General features: G+C 33.1%; 1 protein-coding gene across 1 annotated transcript in view; it reads left to right on the top strand.

Moving 5' to 3' along the window:
- The window catches only part of LOC114332941 (rabankyrin-5), a 241,665-nt gene extending 220,718 nt beyond the window's left edge, over positions 1 to 20,947 (top strand). Inside the window, exons 13-17 of the mRNA XM_050648465.1 lie at positions 2,671 to 2,888; positions 6,477 to 6,675; positions 13,774 to 13,887; positions 13,944 to 14,066; positions 18,058 to 20,947. Coding sequence (XP_050504422.1) covers positions 2,671 to 2,888; positions 6,477 to 6,675; positions 13,774 to 13,887; positions 13,944 to 14,066; positions 18,058 to 18,312 — 909 coding nt within the window. The 3' untranslated portion in view covers positions 18,313 to 20,947. The remainder of the gene's footprint in view (positions 1 to 2,670; positions 2,889 to 6,476; positions 6,676 to 13,773; positions 13,888 to 13,943; positions 14,067 to 18,057) is intronic.
- The last annotated feature ends 3,765 nt before the right edge of the window (positions 20,948 to 24,712 follow it).

Genomic DNA, 24,712 nt, shown 5'->3' with positions numbered 1-24,712 from the left:
GGCTGCGCAAACTCAGGGGGTGGTTTAATTGCGCGTCTAACTAGTTTTTAGAGATGCTGTAAACAGAATACAAATAGTCATAATGATCGAGAACCTTCGAAAGACGGCACCTTAAGAAAAAGACCAATTTAGTGAATTCATTATCCATTGAGTTTACCTAGTGAGTTTGTATGTTGGACAAGAGACCCAAATTACCAATTGAAGTCTAATATATCACTGTCAATTTTGCATAATGATTAATAACTTGTGTCTTTCCGTTGTATTCATTGTTGGTATACTCTTTAATATTTTGATCAATATTTAAATAAACCGCTTAGAGCTGACACTTGTCGTACGTCTGATTTGCTGTGATGGAATGGTACAATCCTTATATTTTAGAATTAACACCCTTTTTCTCTTTATCTTTCTTCCAGTCCTCCTCCAATGTTCCTTCGTACGGATGTAGTGGTGTAATGTAATTTGTTTTACTATTTCTGTTCAATTATTTCCCAATTACACGTGTTGTTTTGCTTCTTAGAATGAGTAATCAATCATGACATTTATTTGGCCCGACCATCGTTGTAGAGATCTTCCTCTGGATCTATTGTTTGCTACGCTGCCTTTAACTATCATTGGTTCCATACCTTCTCTTTTTCTAGTTATATGTCCAAAATATCTTAGTATATTTTGGGTGATAGTTATGGTGAGTCTAGTGTTTATATTAAGTTCTTCTATACCCTGTTTTTAAACCAGTAGGAGTAAACTCAAAAGACAGATTTACGCCCAATAATGCCACTAGAAAAATAACCAAATACATCTTTTTTTTTTTTGGTTGATCATGTTGGCCTTCGACACTTCGACGGCAATCCATAAATATTTTATTATACTAATACGTCGCTAAAGAGTTCTAAAAACACCTGTTTTTTTTTATAGAAGCAGACTAAAACTCTAAAAATTAAAGGAATAACGCAGAAAACAAAGAAATCGCCGATATAACTTAATTAACCTATGAAAGCCAATATTGTCAAAATTTCATAAATGTCAATAGTGTCTATCATTTTATAATAAAATTATTACATTTCTTCCAATGTATCTTTGAACATGCATGAAATTATTCATGAATTACTTTTTATACTAGGTCTCTTTTTTACTCACAGAAACTAGTATAGCAAAATTAACAGGTTGACTGCCATGAGAAGTATGCCATGATGCAAGGGCAATATGACCGTACAGCCGCGAGAATCAACAATTGATTCTCGCTTGAATGCAAATACTATGTAGGATAAAAATATTTGCTGCTGGAAGGAACTTTTTTTCACTATTGTGGCAGTCTAAGTGTTAAGCCGCTTGTCCATAGAAACCACAAAAAGTTAAACAAGGATACGCGATACGGAATGTCTTTGATACATTATTTACTAAGAATTTTGATGTTTTCATTTTCAGTGACATTGGCACATTTATTGTGTTTAAAAATGGTTTTTCATATTATTTAAACTTTTAGTTTTTGTACATCTCATTCTAATTTTTATTTTCAAACATAATTTTTAGAACGACTAACTATTAATCTCATTTTTGATTACCTCTGGACCTCTGGTAATTATTTATTTCTAAACTAATGAGACAAGTAATATTTTCTAACCTACAAATTGTCATTGACCATTCCAGGTCACGTGACTTTGACAGCGTCGCTGAGGGGCAAATATTATGTTTTCAGTGTTATTTTTGCTATTTTCTCGTTTTATTATAACAATTATGTGGTTTTAACTACAAAAATGTCAAATATTGGTTATTATGACACCCTCACAGGGGATGCAAAAACCCGGCATAATCAGAAAATCAGTATTCTTGACCCACAACTCCCGTCGTTCTGTTGACAGTGCATTTAAAAAATCTCGATCTTTAAATGCCGCTGGTATTCTAAAAAACGCACTTTATCTCTTTTACCTTTACTGGAACACTTTACAACTGAACAAAACGCTGGTATTTTAATGATATTTTTCAAATTAAATAATGGTTTTCTGCACTAAACGTACTTTGTTTACAAGATGTTTGCCCTCAGCCGCTGTCAAATGACGTCACTCTGGAATGGTCTATTGTCATCATCTAACCTCAAATTGTAGTTCTGTCGGACGGAAACTTATTTGTTTATTTTCGAGATTACTTTTTGACTTTCTGTTTTTTTTTTATTTATTTATTACCATTTTATATTTATCTTTATATTAGTAGTAATAGTCGGTATGACGTTCAAGCTATTTCATGTTAAGTCCATCAATCTCCTCAGTAGTGAAAAAAGATCAAGCTCTTCAATAAAATAACTTTATGAAGTACGTTCACCGGGATAAATGCAATTTTCTAATAATTACATTGACAGTTTATGCCGAAGTACGTTTCACTTAATGTTTTGGTTTAACTTATAGGGCTTTTCATCGATTGTCATTTGTTTCGAGCTTCTTTCATATGTTGTATAATCTGTGTATAACAATAATATACACGGATTATACGACATATGACAGAAGCTCGAAACAAATGACTGTGAATGAAAAGCCCTATTTGCAAATGAATCATTACGTTTGTGCAAAGATCCATTGGAACGACTGTAGGTACATAAACTAATATTTGTTTGTACGAAATTATTCTTAAATATGTATGAGTTTGATGATAAGATACAAATATGTCTAATATATTTTTTAGTTCGATTCGAAGGGTCAGAATTTCCTTCATATAGCCTTAAAAAAGGGAGACATTGAAAGCGCTCTATTTTTACTAACAGTACAAGTAGACGTAAATTCCAGAGTACAAGATCCAATGCTAACGCCACCTATCCATTTAGCAGCTAGGCATGGGAACGAAACATTAGTTAGGAGTTTAATTCTAGCTGGTGCTAGAGTAGACGATAGGGATGCTCAAAGGTAAGAATTTGAAAAAACCACACACACTCCTTACACAAGTACAAAGCACACACCGCACCGCATATTACAAACACGTCGCGTAAATACACACGGTACACTCACACTCACACGCCGCACTCTCACGCCGCATTCTCACGCACCGCATCATCTTCTTATTTAAGTGCCGTCTTTCAATTGAAGGTTGGTTGAATTCTTATCATCATCACTATCTTTACTCTATCTTCCGCTGCTCTGAAGAGTTCTATAGAACTGGTAATACGCATCATTAGACATAGTCAATATATAACGTTTCAAGTAGCTTCCACGTTTTAATTTGTTAATTTTCTCTTTATTTTCCTAATTTTATGAGACATATCGTATATTCAGTTATTTCTCCGCGGTACTTCCACGCGATATTTTTATGACCATTCTAAAAATTTATTTATATAATATAATATAGAATATAGGGAATATATAGGGAGACCGTAATGGGGCGTAATGAAACGACCCTATTAACCCTTTCAGCTCCTCTTGACGGTAAATTATTGAAAAACCTCCGAATGTTAAAGAACCGATTGGATTGACATGAAATTTGGCATACACATAGCTAACATGTCAAGGAAAAAAGTGATATTGCATAGGAAAAGTCAAACAATAAGGAATGCACGTAATTTTCGCCTTGTGGCCATATTCTAAATTTGAAAAAATATATAGGGAATGATCAGATTTTTTTGACATGCCTGATATGCCGTTTCTATTAGGTACAGCGATCATTTCATTGAGTAGAATTAGTGACGAGTTTATATGACGTCATTATTATATTTGGAGAGATTGTAAATGGTATTCTCCTTTTCATGAACATTTTTCAGTGCGTCACAAATTATAGAAAAAAAGGTAAGTCCGTGATAATACACATTTATGACATTTATTCTAACGTGACATTTTAGTTAAATCTGACAGTTGTCAAATTTTATTTTCAATTTGGAATAAAACCAAATCAATTGTGTCTATTGCATTTATAAAATGGTATTTTCTTTCATTTGTATAGTCTTATAAATTGTACAGATTATATTGATAATATTATTATTTTATTTAATAAATAATTCTTTTTTGATTATGGCGCCATCTATCGACAACTAGAATAATCACCGAACTAGAATAATTACCGAAGTATTCCCAGACGTGCCTTTTTTTCTGTCACATACAATTTAATGCGTTAGAGAGAAATCGAAAAACTGTGACGCACTGAAAGATGATCATGAGAAAAAGAATAACTCACGTCTGTTATTATATTGAAGGTTAAATATAATGTCAAATTATTGTTTTCAAATTATATTTTATTTATTTAGCTTATACTTTAACGACAGTTTATTTTAACCCTAAATGTTGCTGGTTAAATGGACACAGCTCCCAAAGGCAATAAAAAAAAAAGAAAAAAATAAACAAAAATCTTACATAATCTTCTATATTACAACATGACGTTGACACTTATATTACAGATAGATTGGACTTATGGATTACTGTTTCACACTCCGGTGTGTAGAAGACAAAGAGAAACCGTGTAGCCGATAGCTGTTTTGGTAAAAAAACATAGGTATGTCTCAAGGTCCCTATACCATGTCGTTTGAATAAACAATTATAAAGTAAATGAATATATAAAATGGGGAAAATTCCCTTTATTGCACTGAAATTGTATTTTTTTATAATTTTCTGTTAATGTAAAACTTCACAGGTACCTATTGAATGGAATCATAATGTTTTAATAGTTTTAGATATAATCCAGTACCTAACGTAATCAGATGCTCTTATGTTAAACTTAAGGGAAAAACTACTAATTTTGATAGGTACATAAATCTTTAGTTGAATCTCTTTTTCACCATGGTTTACATGTTAGAAGGAATTTATAATAATGTACTACATGCACTATCCCCAATTCAAAATGATTATATACCTACTCAAAATCATTTAAAAAAGTAAATTGTATTCAACCCATTATTAATATACCTAGGAGATTTGAATGATTTAGTCCCATATATAAACACAAGAAAGAATCTACTTCTGCTTTAATTAAGTAGTAATGCTATTCTACTTCATATATTTAATTGCAATTATATTCTATGATTTTTGTAGCTCTACAGGTATCTACCACATTTTTTAAAGAATATATTAAATAAATAGTCATTAAAAATCCAAACGTATTTTTTTTAATATACATATATATTTTCAATCATTAAAAACATTCCTACTTTCCGAGTTCATTTCAATGAGTGAAGTGAATGAATTTGAATGCAGCATTCTGGGTGACGTCACTCCCGCCATTAGATTCTCGACGCTGATTGGTGGAAAGTTACCATGCAACCTGTCTATTTATGAACCTTGGGTATGTCTTTTATTCGGCAACAGCGCTTTCCTGCTAAACCTAACGGTGGCAAAAAAACTAATATATGAGGAAAACTTTGTTGAATTTGTTTGTCGTCAAGTTTGTAATGGTGGGTTGTGATGTCTTTAAATCTATGACGTGCATTCCTAATTGTTTGACCGATGTTTATTTTTGCCCTAAGAAACTTTTGTTCCATAGAGTTTTTTCACTAAGTCAATACTTTTCGAGTTATTTGCGAGTGAATATGTTAATTTTTCAACAAAAAAGAAACACGTTTTTAGAGGGTTTTTCGCAAATAACTCATAAAGTATTTTATCGAAAAAAGTATTCTTGGCAAAAATACAGCCTACAAAAAAGTGAAAAAAATTGTGTATATATAAAGTCCATGACGTAGTAGAAGCAGAGTTGTAGCTAATGGAATGTAGATTCTTATTCATCAAATTCCAAATCGAATAGTTCAACGTGAAATAACCAAAACATCAAGCACTTATCGAAGAAAACTCATTAGAACTTTTTTAAAGTATTTAAAAAAGCTTTTTTGTTTTTTATTTTTATTTTCTAACATCAAAAGTAAGTAAGTTATGCTCAAAATAATATCTTTTTGTGATAAAAAAAATCGTGAAAATCACCCCTAAATAGAATCCCAAATGAAATTAATCGTTACCGCTTCACCACAAACTTTAATTTTGTATTGTTTATAATGATCTGTAAGTTTCATCGGTTCAAAGTGCTTATTTTTGAAGTTGAACGCTGAAGTTAAAAGAGCTTGAACGAGTCTTTACACGAGTGTATGTAAATTTTTATCCGTCATATCTTAACCAATTTTTGTCTTACAGGAAAACAAAAATCTACAATATTCAGAAAAGCGAAACCTAATTTTTTTTACGTGTTGAGATTTTTGTTATTACTAATAATTTTAAGTTATTTTGAAAAAAAAAAAGATTTTTTTTTAATCTGAATTACACTGTAGTCATCAAAAAACTGAACTTCTACGTAGACTGCGATGAGTCCGCGACTGCCAAGTGCGAATACTAAGTACCTGACTGGGACTGTCTTGTTCACGGCGAATCGCGCCCGGGAGTCTCTGATGCGTTCTGGTCTTAATTTTGACAGACGTTTCGGCAAGGTCCCACTTGCCATTGTCAAGTCAGGTAGTTCCGCTTCTCGCTGTTGCTTGATGTAAACTGAGTTTATGTGATGATTATATGCTATTTTTTTTTGTTTTTAAGACGTACAGCATTACATGCAGCCGCAGAGGCAGGTAATCATTCCGCTGTTTTGGCACTAATACAAAATAACTCTGATTGTGATGCTACAGATGTAGAAAATGACAATGCATTTCACATAGCTATGAGAGAAGGACATCTAAATGTTGTTAAAGTACTACTAACAGAATCTTATATAGATGTCGAGGCAGTAAATTTGAAGGTATAGTATTTTACACGTAATTCTTCGTTTTTTCCATAATAGGTCCCCCTAATGTGACATTAAATTACATTACATTAAGAGTAAATTAAATTACATTGGTGGTAGTCAAGAAAAAATAAAGGAGAAGAGAAAATTATATAAACAGTGGCAAGAAAATGGGACAGACACAGATTTTCATAGGTATATTGTCGCCAAAAAGGAAGCAAAAGCTAAAGACGAAGTGTATACAATTCTATATGATCAACATGATACCAGGGAAGGTGAAAAAAATTTATATAAGCAGTCATATATAGAGCAAAGAAAGCAAAATATTTTTATCAGATTAGATGTATTCCAGACGAAAATATAGTTCATGGAGACAGTAACAGCAATGGTTACCAAAATAACAAACGATGAAGTTGTTTAAGCACTTCAAAAAATAAATAAAAATAAAGCAGTGGTACCAGATGATATTTCTGGTGAAATGTGAACAGCTTTAGGAGAGACAGGGACAGGAAAAGTTGGTTAACAGTTTTATTTAATAGAACTATGGAAGTGGGACAAATGTCTGACGAATGGAGAAATGATATCTAAGTACCTGTTTACAAAAACAAGGGAGGTATACACAACAATGCACAAACTACAGAGCCATAAAACTATGTAGTCACACCATGAAAATATGGGAGAGAGTAATTTATAGACGGATACGTGAAGAAATCTAAATGTCCCATAATGAGTTTGGTTTTATGAAAGGCAGATCAACAACAGATGCAACTTTCATTATAAGACAGCCGATGGAAAAATACAGGAATAAATAAACAAATGCTCATACTGTTTTCATTGTTGTTAAGAAAGCATATCATAGAGTTCCTCCAGAGATTCTGTTATAGGCGCTCATGGAAAAATGTAATTGTGGAGGCCTAGACCGCATAGGGATAAAGGCAAAGATGATGATGATATTCAAAATGATACCCATCGAGTTGCAGACAATTATGGTGAAGCCACATTTCATTTTTTAAAAATTTCAAATTTTGTACTCAAAAAAAATTCATATAATTAACGGCACTATTGAACATTTTCAAAACTTTTAATAAATATTTTTTTCTACCACAATGTAGTACATAATTATAAAGAAAAATTATGAATTCCTGAATACTCAATCGAAGTGTTTGTCTCATGATGTGCTAGAAAATATAATATATCTATATTTAAAACTACACGCTTGTGTAACTGGAAAGGATAGAAGTTGACAAATGATAGATGTCGGAAAAAATAGTCATTGGAACAGACTTTTGTCTAAGATCCAAACCTAGGTCGACCTTCACCCATCTGTTATCCGGATGAAACATTTTGTTTTTAATTTCATACATAGACAAATATGACTTCCATGGGTTGCCTATCAAAATCTTGTCATAGCTATCCTTAAAGGGGGCGGGCGTAGGGTTTGAAATTAAGATTTCAAGAACAATTTTGTGAATTTTTATTTGTAATTATGGTAGAATTAGTTTATGTTTAAATTAAATAAGCATATTAAGCACAATTCAACGAATATTAAAAAAAATTAAGGACAATATAGAAAAATAGGCCAATGGTGGCAAATTTAAAGACACCTCAAATGGATTTTGCGGTGGACATCAGAACTCACAATTGGATCACGTGAAACAAAAAAAAATTTATGAGTTTCTCGTGGTAACACTGTCGAGATTTTTTACTTTTAACGATTTATGACTTTTTGTTATCACTCAGAATTCAAAACAACGATTTTTTTGCAAAAAAATCAACATATTTATTATTGTTTAACAAAAAAATAAGCAAAAAATTGAAAATATCATGACAGCATTACTTCAAGAAATGTCTAAAGAAAATTATATGCAAAATTTTAGGTAAATCAGTCCAGTAAGTTTTGAGTTACAATGTTCACCGCCTTTGAAAAAAGCAGTTTTGAAGAAAAACGCGTTTGAAGTATTGTCAACTTTTATTTTCAATTTCTTTTTTGTCTGTCAAATCGTAAAGTGATGCACATCGGAATATGTTTTTGAATCGCGGAGTAATTTACAAAAGAGAATGGGAACAACTGTTTCAAACAAATATTCAACAGGCTATATTTCTGATAATTTTGTTCCAATTAATCTGAAATTTTCAGATAATATTCTTAAAGTTATGTACTTTCATTTAAAATCATTTTCACCCCCCCCCCCCTTAATTAACAAAACTTTGTTTAGCAAGTTTCACCCATTTGTTTATTGTTTACCAATCATATTTTAATGAAACTAAAAGGTCTTTAAAACAAATAAAATAGGTATATGATGTATTGCCTACGTGTTAACGTTCATGCACCGATCTGTTTACCAATCAAAATATATACAGAGAGAGTCTGTAATTTGGAATAAATTCAATATCTCAAATACTAATTGTTTTTTTTTTGAAAAATGCTCAGATATCAAATTTTTATTCTCAACCATTTACAAGATAATAGTGAATAACAAAGTTATGTCCGTAATTTGGAATAAATTCAATAATTATAATACTAATTGTTTTTTTGAAAAATGCTTAGACTAGTCGATTAACATTTCAAATTGTCAGTTTTGACATACAGTTTTAACGTATACAGGGTGTCCCAATTTAGAGATATGACGTCATCGTTGATTTTCATAAATGGCAACACTGTCATTTTGATAGCTATTTTGATAGGGTGTGTAAAGTTATACACAACTGCAAAATTTGAAAATTTCTTCCTTACCATTTACAAGATAATAAAAAATAACAAAGTTATGAAAAACAAGTAATCAAATAATAATTGAATTTAATTATTTCGAATAAACAAATGCTCATAACGTTGCCCATTGACAATTTAACAATAATTGAGGGCATCATTATGAGTATTTGCTTAATTGAAATAATTAAATTCAATTATTATTTGATTACTTGTTTTTCATAACTTTGTTATTTTTTATTATCTTGTAAATGGTAAGGAATAAAAATTTGAAATTTTGCAGTTTTGTATAGCTTTACACACCCTATCAAAATAGCTATCAAAATGACAGTGTTGCCATTTAAGAAAATCAACGATGACGTCATATCGCTAAATTGGGACACCCTTTATACATTATTATTTTATGTAAATAATGACAATTTGAAATACTAATCGACGGGTCTGAGCATTTTTCAAAAAAACAATTAGTATTTTAATTATTGAATTTATTCCAAATTGCAGACATAACTTTGTTATTTTCTATTATCTTGTAAATGGTAAAGAATAAAAATTTAATATTTTGCAGTTGTATATAACTTTACACACCCTATCAAAATAGCTATCAAAATGACAGTGTTGCCATTTAAGAAAATCAACGATGACGTCATATCTCTAAATTGGGACACCCTGTATACATTATTATTGTATGTCAAAAAGGACAATTTGAAATACTAATCGACGGGTCTAAGCATGTTTCAAAAAAACAATTAGTATTTGAGATATTGAATTTATTCCAAATTACAGACTCTCTCTGTATATATATCAAAATAAAGATTATTAAAGAACCTAATGCCTGGTTGCACCAACAAATCTTAAGCTCCAGCTTAGCCCAGCTCAGCTTATAGATAGAGCCGCTTTATGTCTCACTAACATTGCACCATAATTTTCGATTCTTATCTAACCACCTCTTAACTGAGAGGAAATTTAAGATGCAATCCACGTGGCAATCCATTTTGGTAAGCTGAAAATTGATCTAGGACTCAATGGTGCAACGCGTATGTTTCGTAAGCTGAGCTTAAAGCACATCTTAAGCTTAAGATCTGTTGGTGCAATCAGGCATTTTTCTTCCTCTTCGGGTGCCATCTCCGCTACGGAGGTTAGCAATCATCATAGCTATTTTAATTTTTGAGGCAGTAGCTCTAAATAGTTGTTTTGAGCTGCATCCAAACCATTCTCTCAGGTTCTTCAGCCAAGAAATTCGTCTTCTTCCGATGCTTTTTCTGCCATAAATATTTCCTTGCATTATGAGTCGCAGGATGCCATACTTCTCGCCTCGCATCACATGTCCGAGATACTGTAGTTTTCTTTCTTTAATTTTAAGTTCAACTTCCTTCTCTTTACCTATTCTTCTCAGTAAGAATGCCTTAACCAGGCATTAAATAATAATAAATAATTAAATTTTAATATCAAACGCGATGATATAGTGTTGAATATCCCTACCTTCGAATCGCGTTGCAGCAGTTTCGCGCCAGCTCGCTTGAGCGTAGTGAGAAACGTTCAACAGCTGTTCCCATTTTTTTTTGTAAATTACATCGCGATTCAAAAACATATTCAGGTGCGCACCACTTTACGATTTGACAGACAAAAAAGAAATTAAAAATAAAAGTTGACAAAACTTTAAAGCGTTTTTCTCAAAGCCCGTAGACACTGTAACTCAAAAACTACTTGACCGATCCACCTATAGTTTTGTATATATTTTCTTACATTAACAAGATGGGCTGGCCATGTCCATAGACTCACTAATAATCGCCTTGCCAAGCTGATCTGGGAGGAAGCCCCCACAGGAAGTAGGCCCTTAGGACGCCCACGAATGCGATGGAGAGACAAAATATGGTCAGATTTAAGAACAATGGGGCTACCCACTGACCCAATTATCATGGACGACCGTTCGAGATGGAAGCGAGTTGTGCAGTCAGCCAAGACCCACCCCGGGTTGTAGTGCTACCAGAAGAAGAAGAATTAACAACTCAACAGCGTTACCTCGAAAAACTCATAAGCTAATAAAACCTTTTGAATTTTTTGTTTAACATGATCCAATGATCTTATGTCCACCGCAAAATCCATTGTTTTTTGAGGTGTCTTTAAAAATTTGTCACCGTTGGCATATTTTTCAATTTATTTCCTTGAATTATTTTTTGAATATATTCTATGAATTGTACTGAATATATTCTAGCTATGACAAGATTTTGATAGGCAACCCATGCAAGTCATATTTATCTTTCATATTTATCTATAACTTCATCTTTCATATTTATCTATTAATTACGGGTGAGCTGTTGAAAAATCTTCCCCGAAGAGCTATCGTAAAATTAACAAACCTCTTTAACGGTGTATTCCGATTAAAATATGTACCAATGATATGGAAGATGGCGGAAGTCATTATGATTCCTAAACCAGGAAAACCAGCACATGAGGTTTCGTCATACAGACCGATATCTCTGCTTCCTGTAATATCGAAGCTGTTTGAGAAACTGCTCCTCAAGCGAATAAAATCAATTATTGAAGCAAGAAATTTGATACCGACACATCAATTCGGATTTAGAAATAAGCATTCAACAATTAACCAGGTGCACAGAATCACAAATATTATCGAACGATCCCTAGAAGAAAAGAAAGTCTGTTCAACTGTATTCCTTGATGCTGCACAGGCTTTTGATAAAGTCTGGCATGAAGGTTTAATATACAAACTAAAATGTTTTTTACCTATACAGTACTCAAAACTTTTACAATCATACATAAAAGAACGACATTTTAGAATTAAGCAAGAAGACTGTTTTTCAGACTTAAAAGAAATTATAGCAGGTGTTCCACAAGGCAGTGTGTTGGGTCCGGTCCTATACCTACTATACACGTGTGATATACCTGTACTGGAAGACAACACAGATGCCACCTTTGCTGATGATACAGCTATTCAAGCAGTAGGGGCGACAAGTGAAGAGGCGACCAGCAAGGTCCAAATAGCAGTAACCAAATCCATAAATGGACACAAAAATGGAGAATCAGGCTGAATGAAGTCTGTCCATGTTAATTTCACCAACAAAAAAATACAATATATACCAGTTATAATCAACAATATCCAAGTACCATATGCAGATACTGCTAAGTATTTGGGTATAACATTAGATGCAAAACTACGCTGGAAGGTGCACGTTAAGAAAAAAAGGGAAGAACTAAATATAAGATATAAAAAAATGTATTGGCTAATTGGAAGAAAATCCACATTGTCGATGCATAATAAGTTACTAATTTACAAACAAATATTGAGACCTGTATAGACTTATGAATGAAAACTAGGGGGGTGTACTAGACCAAGTAATGTAACAGTAATACAAAGATTCCAGAACAAAATACTAAGAAATATTGTAGATGCTCCTTGGTATGTGACAAACAGTGATCTCCATAAGAACCTAGGAATGGAAACTGTGGATATAATCATCAAGAAGATAACAGGAAGTCACGAGCAACGACTCCATATGCACGAGAATATTGAGCCAATCCAGCTCCTCGATACCACTGGGCAAGTTAGAAGACTAAGAGGCCTTTTGAACTAGTTTAATTGATAGGTGATAGTGAAAAGTGTATGCTAGAGCAGTGCACTACTGTAATAATTTAGGTAAATAAAGTAATAAAACAGTAATAATTATTTATATGGGAAATAAGCCACAATTAAAATGAAAAAAATAATTTTATTAACGTTTCGACGCCCAAATCGGGTGCCGTTGTCAAAATACAAAATATTACTAGAATAAACAAAAGTGTTGTTGCTAAGCAAAAAAATTCTTCTAATAATTTATTTATTCTGACTCATTTATATTGGCAATTCATACATATATTATACATTTTAAAGTAGAAAACTTTAAAATGATATTGCCAATATTTATGAGTTGCGTTCCTGGGACGACTTACTGAAAGATAGTTCATTCGATTACATGAAATCAACCCTAACTCAAGAATATCCGTCACAAAAAAATTATAGCATGTGATCTGTCTTTAAAAAGACAACCAAATGCAACGACAGTAAAATTCTCGCGTTAGAGACTTCTTCGCTTATTTCCCATATAAATAATTAATCATAAAAATGCCACAAGGAAATAGCTTCAGAACAAAAAAACAGTAATAATTTAGGTTAGGTTAAAATTGCTCATTGGTCAATTATGACCAGATTGTAATTGTAATAATCATCATCGTAGTGATGATTATGGGAAAAAATTATTTATCTAGGTATAAAATTTAAAAAAAAATGTTTCATCCAGATAACAAATGGGTGAAGGTCGACCTAGATTCGGATCCCGTACTTGACAGTTTTCATTTTATACTGTGACAGTTTCACTTTCAGATAATTTTTTTTACTTTTTTAAATTTTTTAGGGTAGGAACCCTCTTCACGAATTGTGTAAATATGGAAAAGATAATGCAGCCACCATTTGCGGACTGTTGTTAGAATGCATTCCTACGTATCCAATAAATAATCCAGACATTTTGGTAAAATTAAAAGATACTCGCGTTTCAGAACAAATAGTTATTTTTTTATTTCGTAGGGTAATTCACCTCTCCTTCTGGCATATATAAATGGAAACGGAAGCCTTTGCAGAGTTTTAGTCAAGGCGAACGCTTGTTTGTCTTCCGAAAATTCAGAAAGAGTGACTATATTTAATTACCAGGTATTTAAATTTTTTATACGTTATGCTTTTAATTAGGGGTTACTACGATGTTATTTCTTTCCTAAACTATTGTAAGAAGTTAAGTCGTGGACTCTCACAGACGTCAACTGCAAGAAAATTGAGGCTTTCGAAATGTGGCTTTATCGTCGAATCCTAAAGATATCTTATACCGATCACGTAACTAACCAGGATATTTTGTTGAGAATTCAAAAAGAAAAGGAGCTGTTAACCACAACAAAAACAGTCAAAATCGAATACCTCGGTCACATCATGAGGAAGAGCGTGTGATATGGACTGCTGTAACTAATAATACAGGGAAAAGTAGAAGGAAAACGTGGACCAGAAAGGCGAAGGTTTCCTGGCTGAAAATTCTACATGCGTGGTTCAACACAACAACCGCAAATCTTTTCACAGCAGCAGCATACAAAGCACAGATTGCCATGATGGTTGACAACATCCGAAATGGATAGACACTACAAGAAGAAGATACTTTTAGTGATATGTATATATTTCTTCCACTCTAACTTTTCCCATGCGTCACGATTCATTTTCAAACAAGTTAAATCAAAAAATAAAGTGAAACGTACGTCGATGTGTAGTTTGATACGTATTGTCAGAGTTTCAGTGGTAATAAATAGAAAATGGCTATTATCCCGTGAACGTTTTTTATAAAGTTATTTTATTGAAGTGTTTAATCTTATTCCGCTATTGAGGAGATTGATGGACTCAACATTAAACATAAAGATAAGACCTATACAGCTAAGTATAGAACGGTAATAAATAAATTAAAAAACAGTCACAACAAAAAAGTTAATATTGTTAAGAAGATTTAATATTACCTAAGGTTAAGAAATACAAAACTATCGAGTGAATTACATAAATAAATTATTAATATTTTTAAAATATCGTACCTTTGGGGAAACCGTGATACAAGTGCAAATTTTGCACAAATTGAGTAATCAACACTACAATATTACTAATACTCGTCTTTGTCTGGGGACCCAAAAGTTAGTATTGCAACTCTTCCTCTATTTAGCTGAAATATTATATTTATTTTTTATAAATATAAAACCAAATAAACTTTTTTGATAAACAAATAAAATTTTATTGAATTATAAAACCAAATAAACAATAAATGCAAATTAACCAATAAATTGTCACTTTCATTAAAAATTACAAACGTCAAAATTTATAAGCTATCAAAGACGCCGTATTGTTTATCCTTGTTTGACTTATTGTGATTTCTATGGAAAAGAGGCTTAATTTTGCGATACTAGTTTCTGTGAGTTAAAAAGAGAGATCTAGTATAAAAAAAGTAATTCGTGAATAATTTCATGCATGGGAAAAGGTAGCATGGAAGACTTAGATAATCATATTGTATACCATGCAGGTGAAAACGGTTCACATACACAAAAATGCGTAGTAATAATTGTGACGAAGAAAACAGATGAAGCTGTAGAAAACGTCGTCCTATTTTCAGAGAGGATACTAATGGTACAAATACAAACAACGATAATATATTTGAAGGCACTACAAGCATATGCACACACAACAAGACTGTGAAGAAGAAGAAATTCAATAATTCTACATCTACAAAGAAACTCGAGCTCAATATTGTTATGAGAAATTTTAATGCGAAGGTTATTGAAGGAGAGAAGGAAGATATGGAAACATATGGTCTGGGAATACGAAATGAAAGAGGAGACAATTTTTACATAATTTTCAAACTCCCAAAGCGTCGTCTTCAAACCTGAAAATCACTAGCAGATACACCTGAACGAATGCTTCATAACCAAATAGACTTTACATGTTAATTTTCCCAAAAAAGACTAAATACATGGTTATATTAACAGCAACTCCAATACGATATAAATTGGAGCTGGAGGGTCAGATAATAGAACAAGTCATAGAGTTTAAATATCTAGGCATCACACTAATCAGCTACGGAAAGCTCCAAACAGCAGTGAAAGATGAAGTGAATAAGCAAACAGAGCCGTGGCACAGTGTTCAAAATTGGTCAAAACGTGATCGAAACTAAATTTGTTTAAACTGTAAAAGTTATCTCGCTGAAAACTTGGAATATTTGGGGTATTATACCATATAACGAGTATATATTATAATTGGGGTCGTTTTTTAGTTTTCATCCCTTCATTAGGGGGTGAATTACTTAAAAAATATCGTTATACAGGGTGTTTCATTAAGAATGTCAAATCTTTGAGTTGTAGATTATAGTCCTCAAAATATTAGGATTTAACCCAAATCACTTAAATAAAATGTGGCTCCTTACAGAGTTACAGGGTGTTTTAAAAATTTAAAAACTATTTTTGCTCAGTGGTTTAAAACTTTTCGACGTATCCTTTTCATACTTTGCGCAAAGTGTAGGTACTATAAAACCTATAAAATTTTGTTAAACAAACGTTTCTGGCTATTACCAGAGGCGTACGACAGGGGACAGTGAATGGTTGACCCTTCCCAAATTCTACGCCACTGGCAGAAATGCCATTTTAGCGCAATTTTTCGATTCTCCAATACTCTCTATGTAAATAACATACACTTCATTTGCAACGATAAAGTCATTAGTTTTCGAGATATTTGAAGTTAAACATGTAACGGCACAGATATTTGATTAATGTATGTGCCGCTTAATTTTAAACTACAAATATCTCTAAAATCAATGATTTTATCGTTAAGACTGAAGAGTATATTATTCATTCATAATGATAAAATCATAAGTTTTCAAAATATTTGAAATTAAAAATTCAGCAGCACAATGCATTAATCAAAATATTTGTGCCGTTACTTGTTAAATTCAAATATCTCGAAAACTAATGATTTTATCGTTAGGAGTGAGGAGTATGTTATTTACATAGAGTATATTTATTCTCTATTGAGAAATAACACTACTTCATCAAAACTAAAATCTCTTTTCGTAACCCTAACAAATAACAACATGTGTTTGACATACATGTAAACAATACGTACGAGTGCAATAATTAATTCAGTCCAAATGCGCGCGGCGCTCGATGCAAACTTATGCGCAATGTACTCAATTGCGCACATTTGCGCAGTTTGTCTTATATTTTTTTTTATTCCTTACATTATAACCTTTCATTTAGTGAAGGATTTAATGTGGCACAAGATGGCATAATAAACGTAATACGCTGTCAAACATTAATTTTATCAAAAATTGTATAGGTCTTGAGACAGCCGATTATATCAAAATCACCTTTCCGTGAAGCTAACTATGCTATTTTAATCTTTAAAGTATGTACTTTTATCTCAAATAATTACTTTTATATTAGCTATCCACATAAATGAAGTAATAATCAAAGTAAAAGGCAGCCTCTGAGGATTTAAATTTGATGTATAAAATTTAATTGAATTTTGTACTTTTGATCATTAATACATCTGGCCCTAACAAACATAAAAAATCAATTTTTGCTGAGAAGTTGCATCATGAGTAGTACAAAAAAAACACCTTAATTTCGGCATTATCAGATTTATTTTTTTTGTACTTACGATCACGTTTCCTTCAATTTTGAACACTGTGCGTAGGGCTGAACGACACAATATGGAGAAATAAAAATATCGGAAAAGAAATGAAAGACCGATTTTACAAAACAGTTATCAGACCAATAATGACATACGCGGCAGAACCACGTTCTGACACAGAGAGGACAAAAGATTGTTATCGATTTTAAGAGGTCAAATCTCTGACGATTGGACTGATACTACTCTGGCAAATGTATTATATTTTGTAAAATTTTGGAATGTGTTTAATTCGTAGAACAATTTTGACCTTTGTTTTTAATAGAGATTTCACTCCTTTACAAATAATTTGTTATGACTTTTGACGTAAAATAATTAGGGAAGCAGGAAATCAACAGTTTAGAATTTCCCATTGAGTTTCCTATGGCTCGGTTGACGATTCACCACCCTGTATACATTCTTCGTATCTCATTGATATAATGACCTTATGATTTCTGTGCAGGTTCCAACAAAGCAGCTTTTGAACCGCCTTCTAGACACATTATCGGAACCAGCGCCATGGACAAACACAGATTCCTGCCAAGAGTGTGGTAAAAGATTTACCCTTACAGTTCGCACCCACCATTGTCGCCATTGCGGACGAGCACTCTGTAGCAAGTGTTCGGATACGGAAGTGCCGATTATAAAATTTGGCGAGAACAAACCAGTTAGGGTCTGTAAAGTCTGTTTTGATGTATTGAAGACTGGAGCTAGTTAATTATTAAGATATTGTTCAGGATATAAAATTTTATAATAAAAAAATATTTGCTGTTATTTATAATGTTATTATTATATAATAATAATGTTATTATCTATTTAATACAATATTATTCGGTAAAAATAGAAGTGATTCAATTACATAAAATAAAACTCGTCAGTTCAGATCATTCGTTTATTTATCTAAGCTGCTTTATTTCACACTATTTGTGGAAAACGTTGTGGTTGAAATATAAGCCTAGGTATTATACAGTAAGCGGCACGCTAGACGCTAATAGATACATGGGTACCTAATTCCTAGGCTTGCGCTAATCCGGCCCGTTCTCACCTATGTCGTGTGACTGTCATAAAACTATTCAAAGTAATTGTTTTTCCATGCAAAAATACGTTAAATAATAGCATTGTTAATCTGCTTAAAAAAAACTTTAATTTACCAACTAATTTACTAATTTAAACACCTACAATATTACAGTACTTCATAACTTTTACAACTTTAACACAATGACAACTACAGTACGTAAAATGAAAGATTACCCATGAGCGATCTTATTAAACAGATCTTTTCTATGTTCCAGAAAGTCATGAACCAGTACCAGTATTATAAGAACAGTTTATATAATTATTACATGTACTTGCGCTGGCCAATTGTTTTTTTTTGTGATACGGTCACACTTTTTACTTTACTTTATCGTGTCCGGACATGTCATTCATAAAATTTCGGCCCAGTATCGGGTCACTAGAGCGACCCATTTCTTATCCTATTCATAGTTTTCCAAGTTTAGAGACTGGCCGGTCCATTAAACCTGAGGAAGAGGAAAATACTCAGGCGGTTCATCCTGCACTGTTCCAAGGAAGCTTTTCCTGGATTTTAGTCGCTTTCAGGGTGTTCGAGCTTTGTATAAGGCATGCCGCTCGTCCGCAATCTGTTTAATTTGCTCATGTGCTCTGCAACGCCTCTGAGTGTTGAGGGTTCTGCAAAACCCGCTGCTTTATATAGGTTTGAGAGTGGCGTTGGTTTCATCCACCCTGTTACTATCCTGCATGTTTCATTTAGCGCAGTATTAACTTGTTTAGCGTGAGCAGATCTGCCCCCAAACTGGGCACGCATATTCAGCAGTTGAAAAACACAGTGCCTGTGCCGTTGTTCTTAAGACGCCAGAACATGCACCCCATTTACTTCCCGTTAGCTTTCCGAATATGCTGTTCCTAGTTGTTACTTTCCCTCTCGTTTTATGCAATGTTGTCTAGGTCAGGGACCGGTCCAGAGTTACTCCAAGATATATAGGTTGGTCTGTGTGCTCTAGTATATTACCATTCCACACAATTTGGAGTTTTCGCTTGGCTTTGCCTATTAAATCGCCTTCTGAATGGAATAGTTTGTGGTCTGACAATTGGAAAGATGTTTATACCAATTGGTCTAAGCTGAGTTTTTGGTAAGGGGCCATATACTACTTTGGTACATCAGTCTTTGAGGTTATTACTTGAAAAACAGATATCCGGGTTATATCCCCCTTTTAAAATTTTGCTCTGAAAAGATGGTGGAAGTTTAGGATCATGGATTAGCGTGAAGTCACTCGTTTCAGCCCATGCTTCTACTGCGTCTCCATTTGCATTCGAATTTGCATAGCCCCAGAGTAAACTGTGACTGTTAAAGTCTCCCAGTATAAGCTGACTCGGTTGTGATTGGAAGTTGTTAATTGGGGGTGAAAATATAAAAGGCTCGTTTGGGGGCTTGTATACCGAGGTTATTGTGCATTTTCCGATCTCAATGGTTATTACCTCTATACCGTTTACATTTGTTGTTCCCACAGATGAGACTATGGTTTGACTTATCACAAATATCGGGCTCCCATGTTTATTGTGTGGTATCTCTGCAAACAGTTTCATACCTGAGATTTTCGGTCTCGCTGCAGTTAGGTCTCTGGGTTTCCTGGATGCAAAATACCTCATATTTCGTGTTTTTGCAGAATTCTGATAAGATGTCTTGCATGCTCGCTACCGTCAGTGTTGGCTCTGAGAAGAACCGTTGTGGCTTGATGTTTGCCATCTGATTTGGTTTGGTCCGGTGTTGGAAGGATTAGCCGTCTACTAGTAGACGTTTCCAAGGGACGCCGTCAATAGTGTTTACTGTTTTTTAGTTGATGTGGCACTATTGATCTCGCAGAGGCTACTTCCGTGTCCCCGATACGGTCACAGGAAAATGCAGCGTGTTTTATATGTTTATTCATGGGTAATCTTTCATTTTTCCCACTATATAAACTTCAAAAACAACTGTTCTATAAACTATCAACTTTATATGTTTATATTGGTTTCTATATATTTTCTGACATTCTAAACGTGACTAGACATAAAAGTAAACATTGCAACAAGTGAAGGGTCCAGGACTGTATTAGGTCAATGTGTGTCTAGCAGCGTGGCGGTTACTGTATATGTTACGGACAATAATGGAGATTGGACATTGACGCTACAGACCGGGAATTGTCGTGAATGCCCATTTTCGACAATAACATTAACTATTGTGTCGTGTTGGTCCTTTGGCCAATGTAAAAAAATAACTTAAAAGTGATGTTTTCATACATAACTGGTCAATGACGACAGTGGCCAATGTTAATAAATAAATAAAATTATCCATGATGTATTATTTTTTATTTAAAACAGCCTTTGAAGACTAATCAATTTTATTTTGACAAGATAGTGAACGACATGCATACTTATTATTTTTACAACCACCGTTGCATTGTCAACGCTTGTGTCCTTGGCTTCTTAATATGCTATTTTCCGCTGCAGCTTCTCTGAGAGTTATTTCTTTCTCTTTTATTGAATCATTTATATTTTTCAATAAAACAAACTGTTCGCTACATGGATTAAACTCGGAACATAACATAACTTTTAGCCCAAATTTGCGACAGTGTCGACATTGCCCATACAGTGATAGAAAAGGTTAACAAGAATTTCAAATTTTCAGCAATGTCCAGTTTCTATGGGCAATAAAGTTAATGTCCAGCAATTGTCGACAATGACGAACTCAACAGGCCATTGTTGATATTTACCGGTTAATAACGTTGTTGACCGGATTGTCGTAATTGTCCGTAACATAATATACAATGTGCAGATTATTCTTAAGCTCTAAATTTACTTTTTGAAATTTAAGAATTGTGGATATTTCACGGATATAAAACAATACTTTTGTATATTTTTAGGTGTTCATCTGTTTTGTATTTTTTCCCTTTTTTTACACAAAAAGTTTGTAGACATTCCTGAGAATTCTCATTCGCCATTGTCGATATCTTGAAGTTTAGAATAAAACTAAAATCATTTTTGATACGTTTTTGATGGTTTGCAATAAATTATTACTAAGTATCTGTTTTTGGGTCGGAGACTCTAACCAGATATAGAAGGGCTGGATGGGTTACGGAAGTATGGATACATAAAAACCAATCGCCGAATGTTCGCCCGCCTGGACGAACACTACTACTCTCACCTGTTAACGATTTTAAAAGAAGTACATGAGCATGCTGCCTTAGCAACGAGAGTAAGTTTAACCTCCTTTACATAATTTTCGACGCTAAACAACAAAAGAATAAAATCTGGTCCAAAATTCAACTTGGATGACTTTGACAGAGGTTTACTTCGTGCTATAATAATACATTTTTATGTCACGGAAAAAAGAGTTTCTACTTTGCGACTACTAACAAAACAATTTAATGAGGACAATATTTTTACAGAGTCACATGAAGCTTTGAAAAAAGTGATGTGGGATATGTGATTTCGATAGAGGAAAGCGACGAATGACAGGAAAATTCTAATGGAAATACCTGATATACGCTGCTTCCGAGAAATTTTCTTAAAAATAGTAAACATTATAGGGAAGAACATTGTCCTACAATTTACATGGACGAAACTAATATCCATTCCTCTTAATATCCATCACAAAAACTGGGGAGACAATACCATCGAAATTTTGTACAAGCCAGCATCCAAAGAGCAGAGGTTAATTATTATTCACGCACGTGGCGAAATTTTTGTAATAAAAAATGTTTTTCTACAACCGTGTTAAAAATGCAATTTTTAGCACTCCATACGAGCGTTAAAAATGCTACTTTAAGGCACAAGTGCTTTAAAATATTTTTAAGGCACTGCAGTTCGTATTGACCGTATAGGCAATTTTGATGTAATGTCAAAAAAATATAAAAATGGAATTATTATTATTATTATATAAATCAAATAAGGGCAGAGGAGCGAGCTCCTATTATGCCCAAAAACAAAGAGAAATATCATTTTACAACTAATACAAATTAAGAATAAAGTTAAAAATTAACAAACATCAAATAAAAATATTGAAACAATAAAACGATGTCAATTCAATCCTGTAAAGCTCCCATAATGTTCAAAACAAAGAAAAATATCGTTATAAAACTAAAAAAAATTTTAAAGATTACAATTTCAAACAAAATTTTGAAACAATAAATAATGCCGTCCTAAAATTATTCAGTCTTGCAAAGAAAATAAAGAATTATCAAGTCTATTTTTAAAAATGTTAACACTAGTTGCCGATTGGTGTCTTCATCTAAGTTATTCCAGATGTTAAATATTCTGTTTGGTAAAAAGTTCATTCTGGATCTTGTTGTCGTCTGTTCCCTCTTTAATTTATAACGATGACCTCTTAATCGTTCGTCTAGATTTAGCGTAAATATTGTGTTAAGGTTTGCAAAATTATATTTTAAAATACGGAAGGATATAATTAGGTCACCTCGAAGACGTCGATGTTCAAATGTTGTTAGATGAGCCAAGGATAGTCTGTCTTCATAATTAGGTCTTACATGGCCAAATGCCAGTCTTGTGGCTTTACGTTGAACATTTTCAAGAAGACTTTATCACGGTTAAGATCTGGACTCCACACTGGTCCGGCAAACTCAAGAATAGGTCTGACGTATATAGAGTAAAGTTTACTCATTGAGGTTAGAGATATTCGTGTAAAACATTTGCGGATTAGAAACAATTTGGAATTTGCACGTTTACACACGGACACTATATGGTCAGACCAATTTAAGTTACTGTTAACTATCACTCCAAGATCTTTGTGGGAGGTTACTGACTCTATGGGATGCCCATTAATAAAGTGCGGTAGTAATGGGTTATTTTTGCCAATATGTAGTATGACGCATTTTTCAATATTCAGTGGAAGTAACCACTCTGAGGACCATTTGAATAATGCGTCAAGGTCGGTTTGAAGAACATGTTGGTCAATAATTGGATTCACATATAATTTAGTATCATCTGCGTAAATGGAAACCTTACTGGATACAACAAGAGGAAGATCACTAGTGTATATACAAAATAGTAGTGGTCCAAGTACTGATCCTTGTGGAACTCCACTCTTGACTGGTTTGTCCAGTGAATAAGCTTCCCCAACACGAACTCGGAAGTACCTGTCTGATAGAAAATTTTGAATCCAAAAGTTTAACTTTCCGCGGATACCATAGTGATCCAATTTAGCTAGTAATCGACGTTTGGGAACACGATCGAAAGCTTTGGAGAAATCTAAATAGACTACATCAACAGGATGTCGATTGTTTAAAGATGAAGACCAGTCACTTATACAATGAAGTAAGTTTGTGATCGTTGAAGGACCCTTGATAAAACCATGCTGCTGGTGAGGGATGACATTTTCTTGAAGGAGGAATTCAAACATAGCTTCAGAAATAATGGATTCCATGACCTTGCCGACAATAGGAACTAGGCTGATTGGACGATAATTATTGCAGTCAAGTTTATTTCCTTTCTTGAATATAGGAGTAACCGAAGCCAATTTCCATGACGAGGGAAGAGAACCCTGATTAAAAGAAGTATTCATTATAAAGGATATAGGAATGGTTACAGACTCTGCACACTGTTTAAGGAAAAAGGAAGTTAGTCCATCTAATCCAGGTGATGAATTATTGCGTAGTTTCGACAAATGTTGTTTAATAACATCTGGAGTGAAAGAGATATTATCAAGAGTTGTAAGGAGACGTGGACTCATTATTTGAGGAATGGTGTCATTTGTATGTCGGTCAAGTTCAAGTAAAAGTTTTTGTAGATATTGTCCTGTAATTACGTTTGTAGAAAAATATTGTATGATATGCGTGTTAAAAAGTACATTTTTAAGGCACTCATGTGAATTGCAGAACTCGCTATCGCTCATTCTGCAAACTTTCACATGCGTGCCTTAAACGTGTACTTTTAACACTTATATCATAAATAACTATTAAAATTTAAGTTTAAGCTTTTAAAGAAACACCCTGATTTAAATACAATTGAATTAGTGTGTGCTGCTCTAAAATTATATCGGGAAAATATCAATATAGACTTTAAATTTCAAATTGTTGATTCAATAATTTTGTGATGAATTCTCCAAATTT

This window comes from Diabrotica virgifera, chromosome 4 (assembly GCF_917563875.1).
Source record: "Diabrotica virgifera virgifera chromosome 4, PGI_DIABVI_V3a".
Lineage (NCBI taxonomy): Eukaryota > Metazoa > Arthropoda > Insecta > Coleoptera > Chrysomelidae > Diabrotica > Diabrotica virgifera.
Note: the sequence above shows the minus strand (reverse complement) of the source record. Positions and strands in the feature narration are given on the sequence as shown.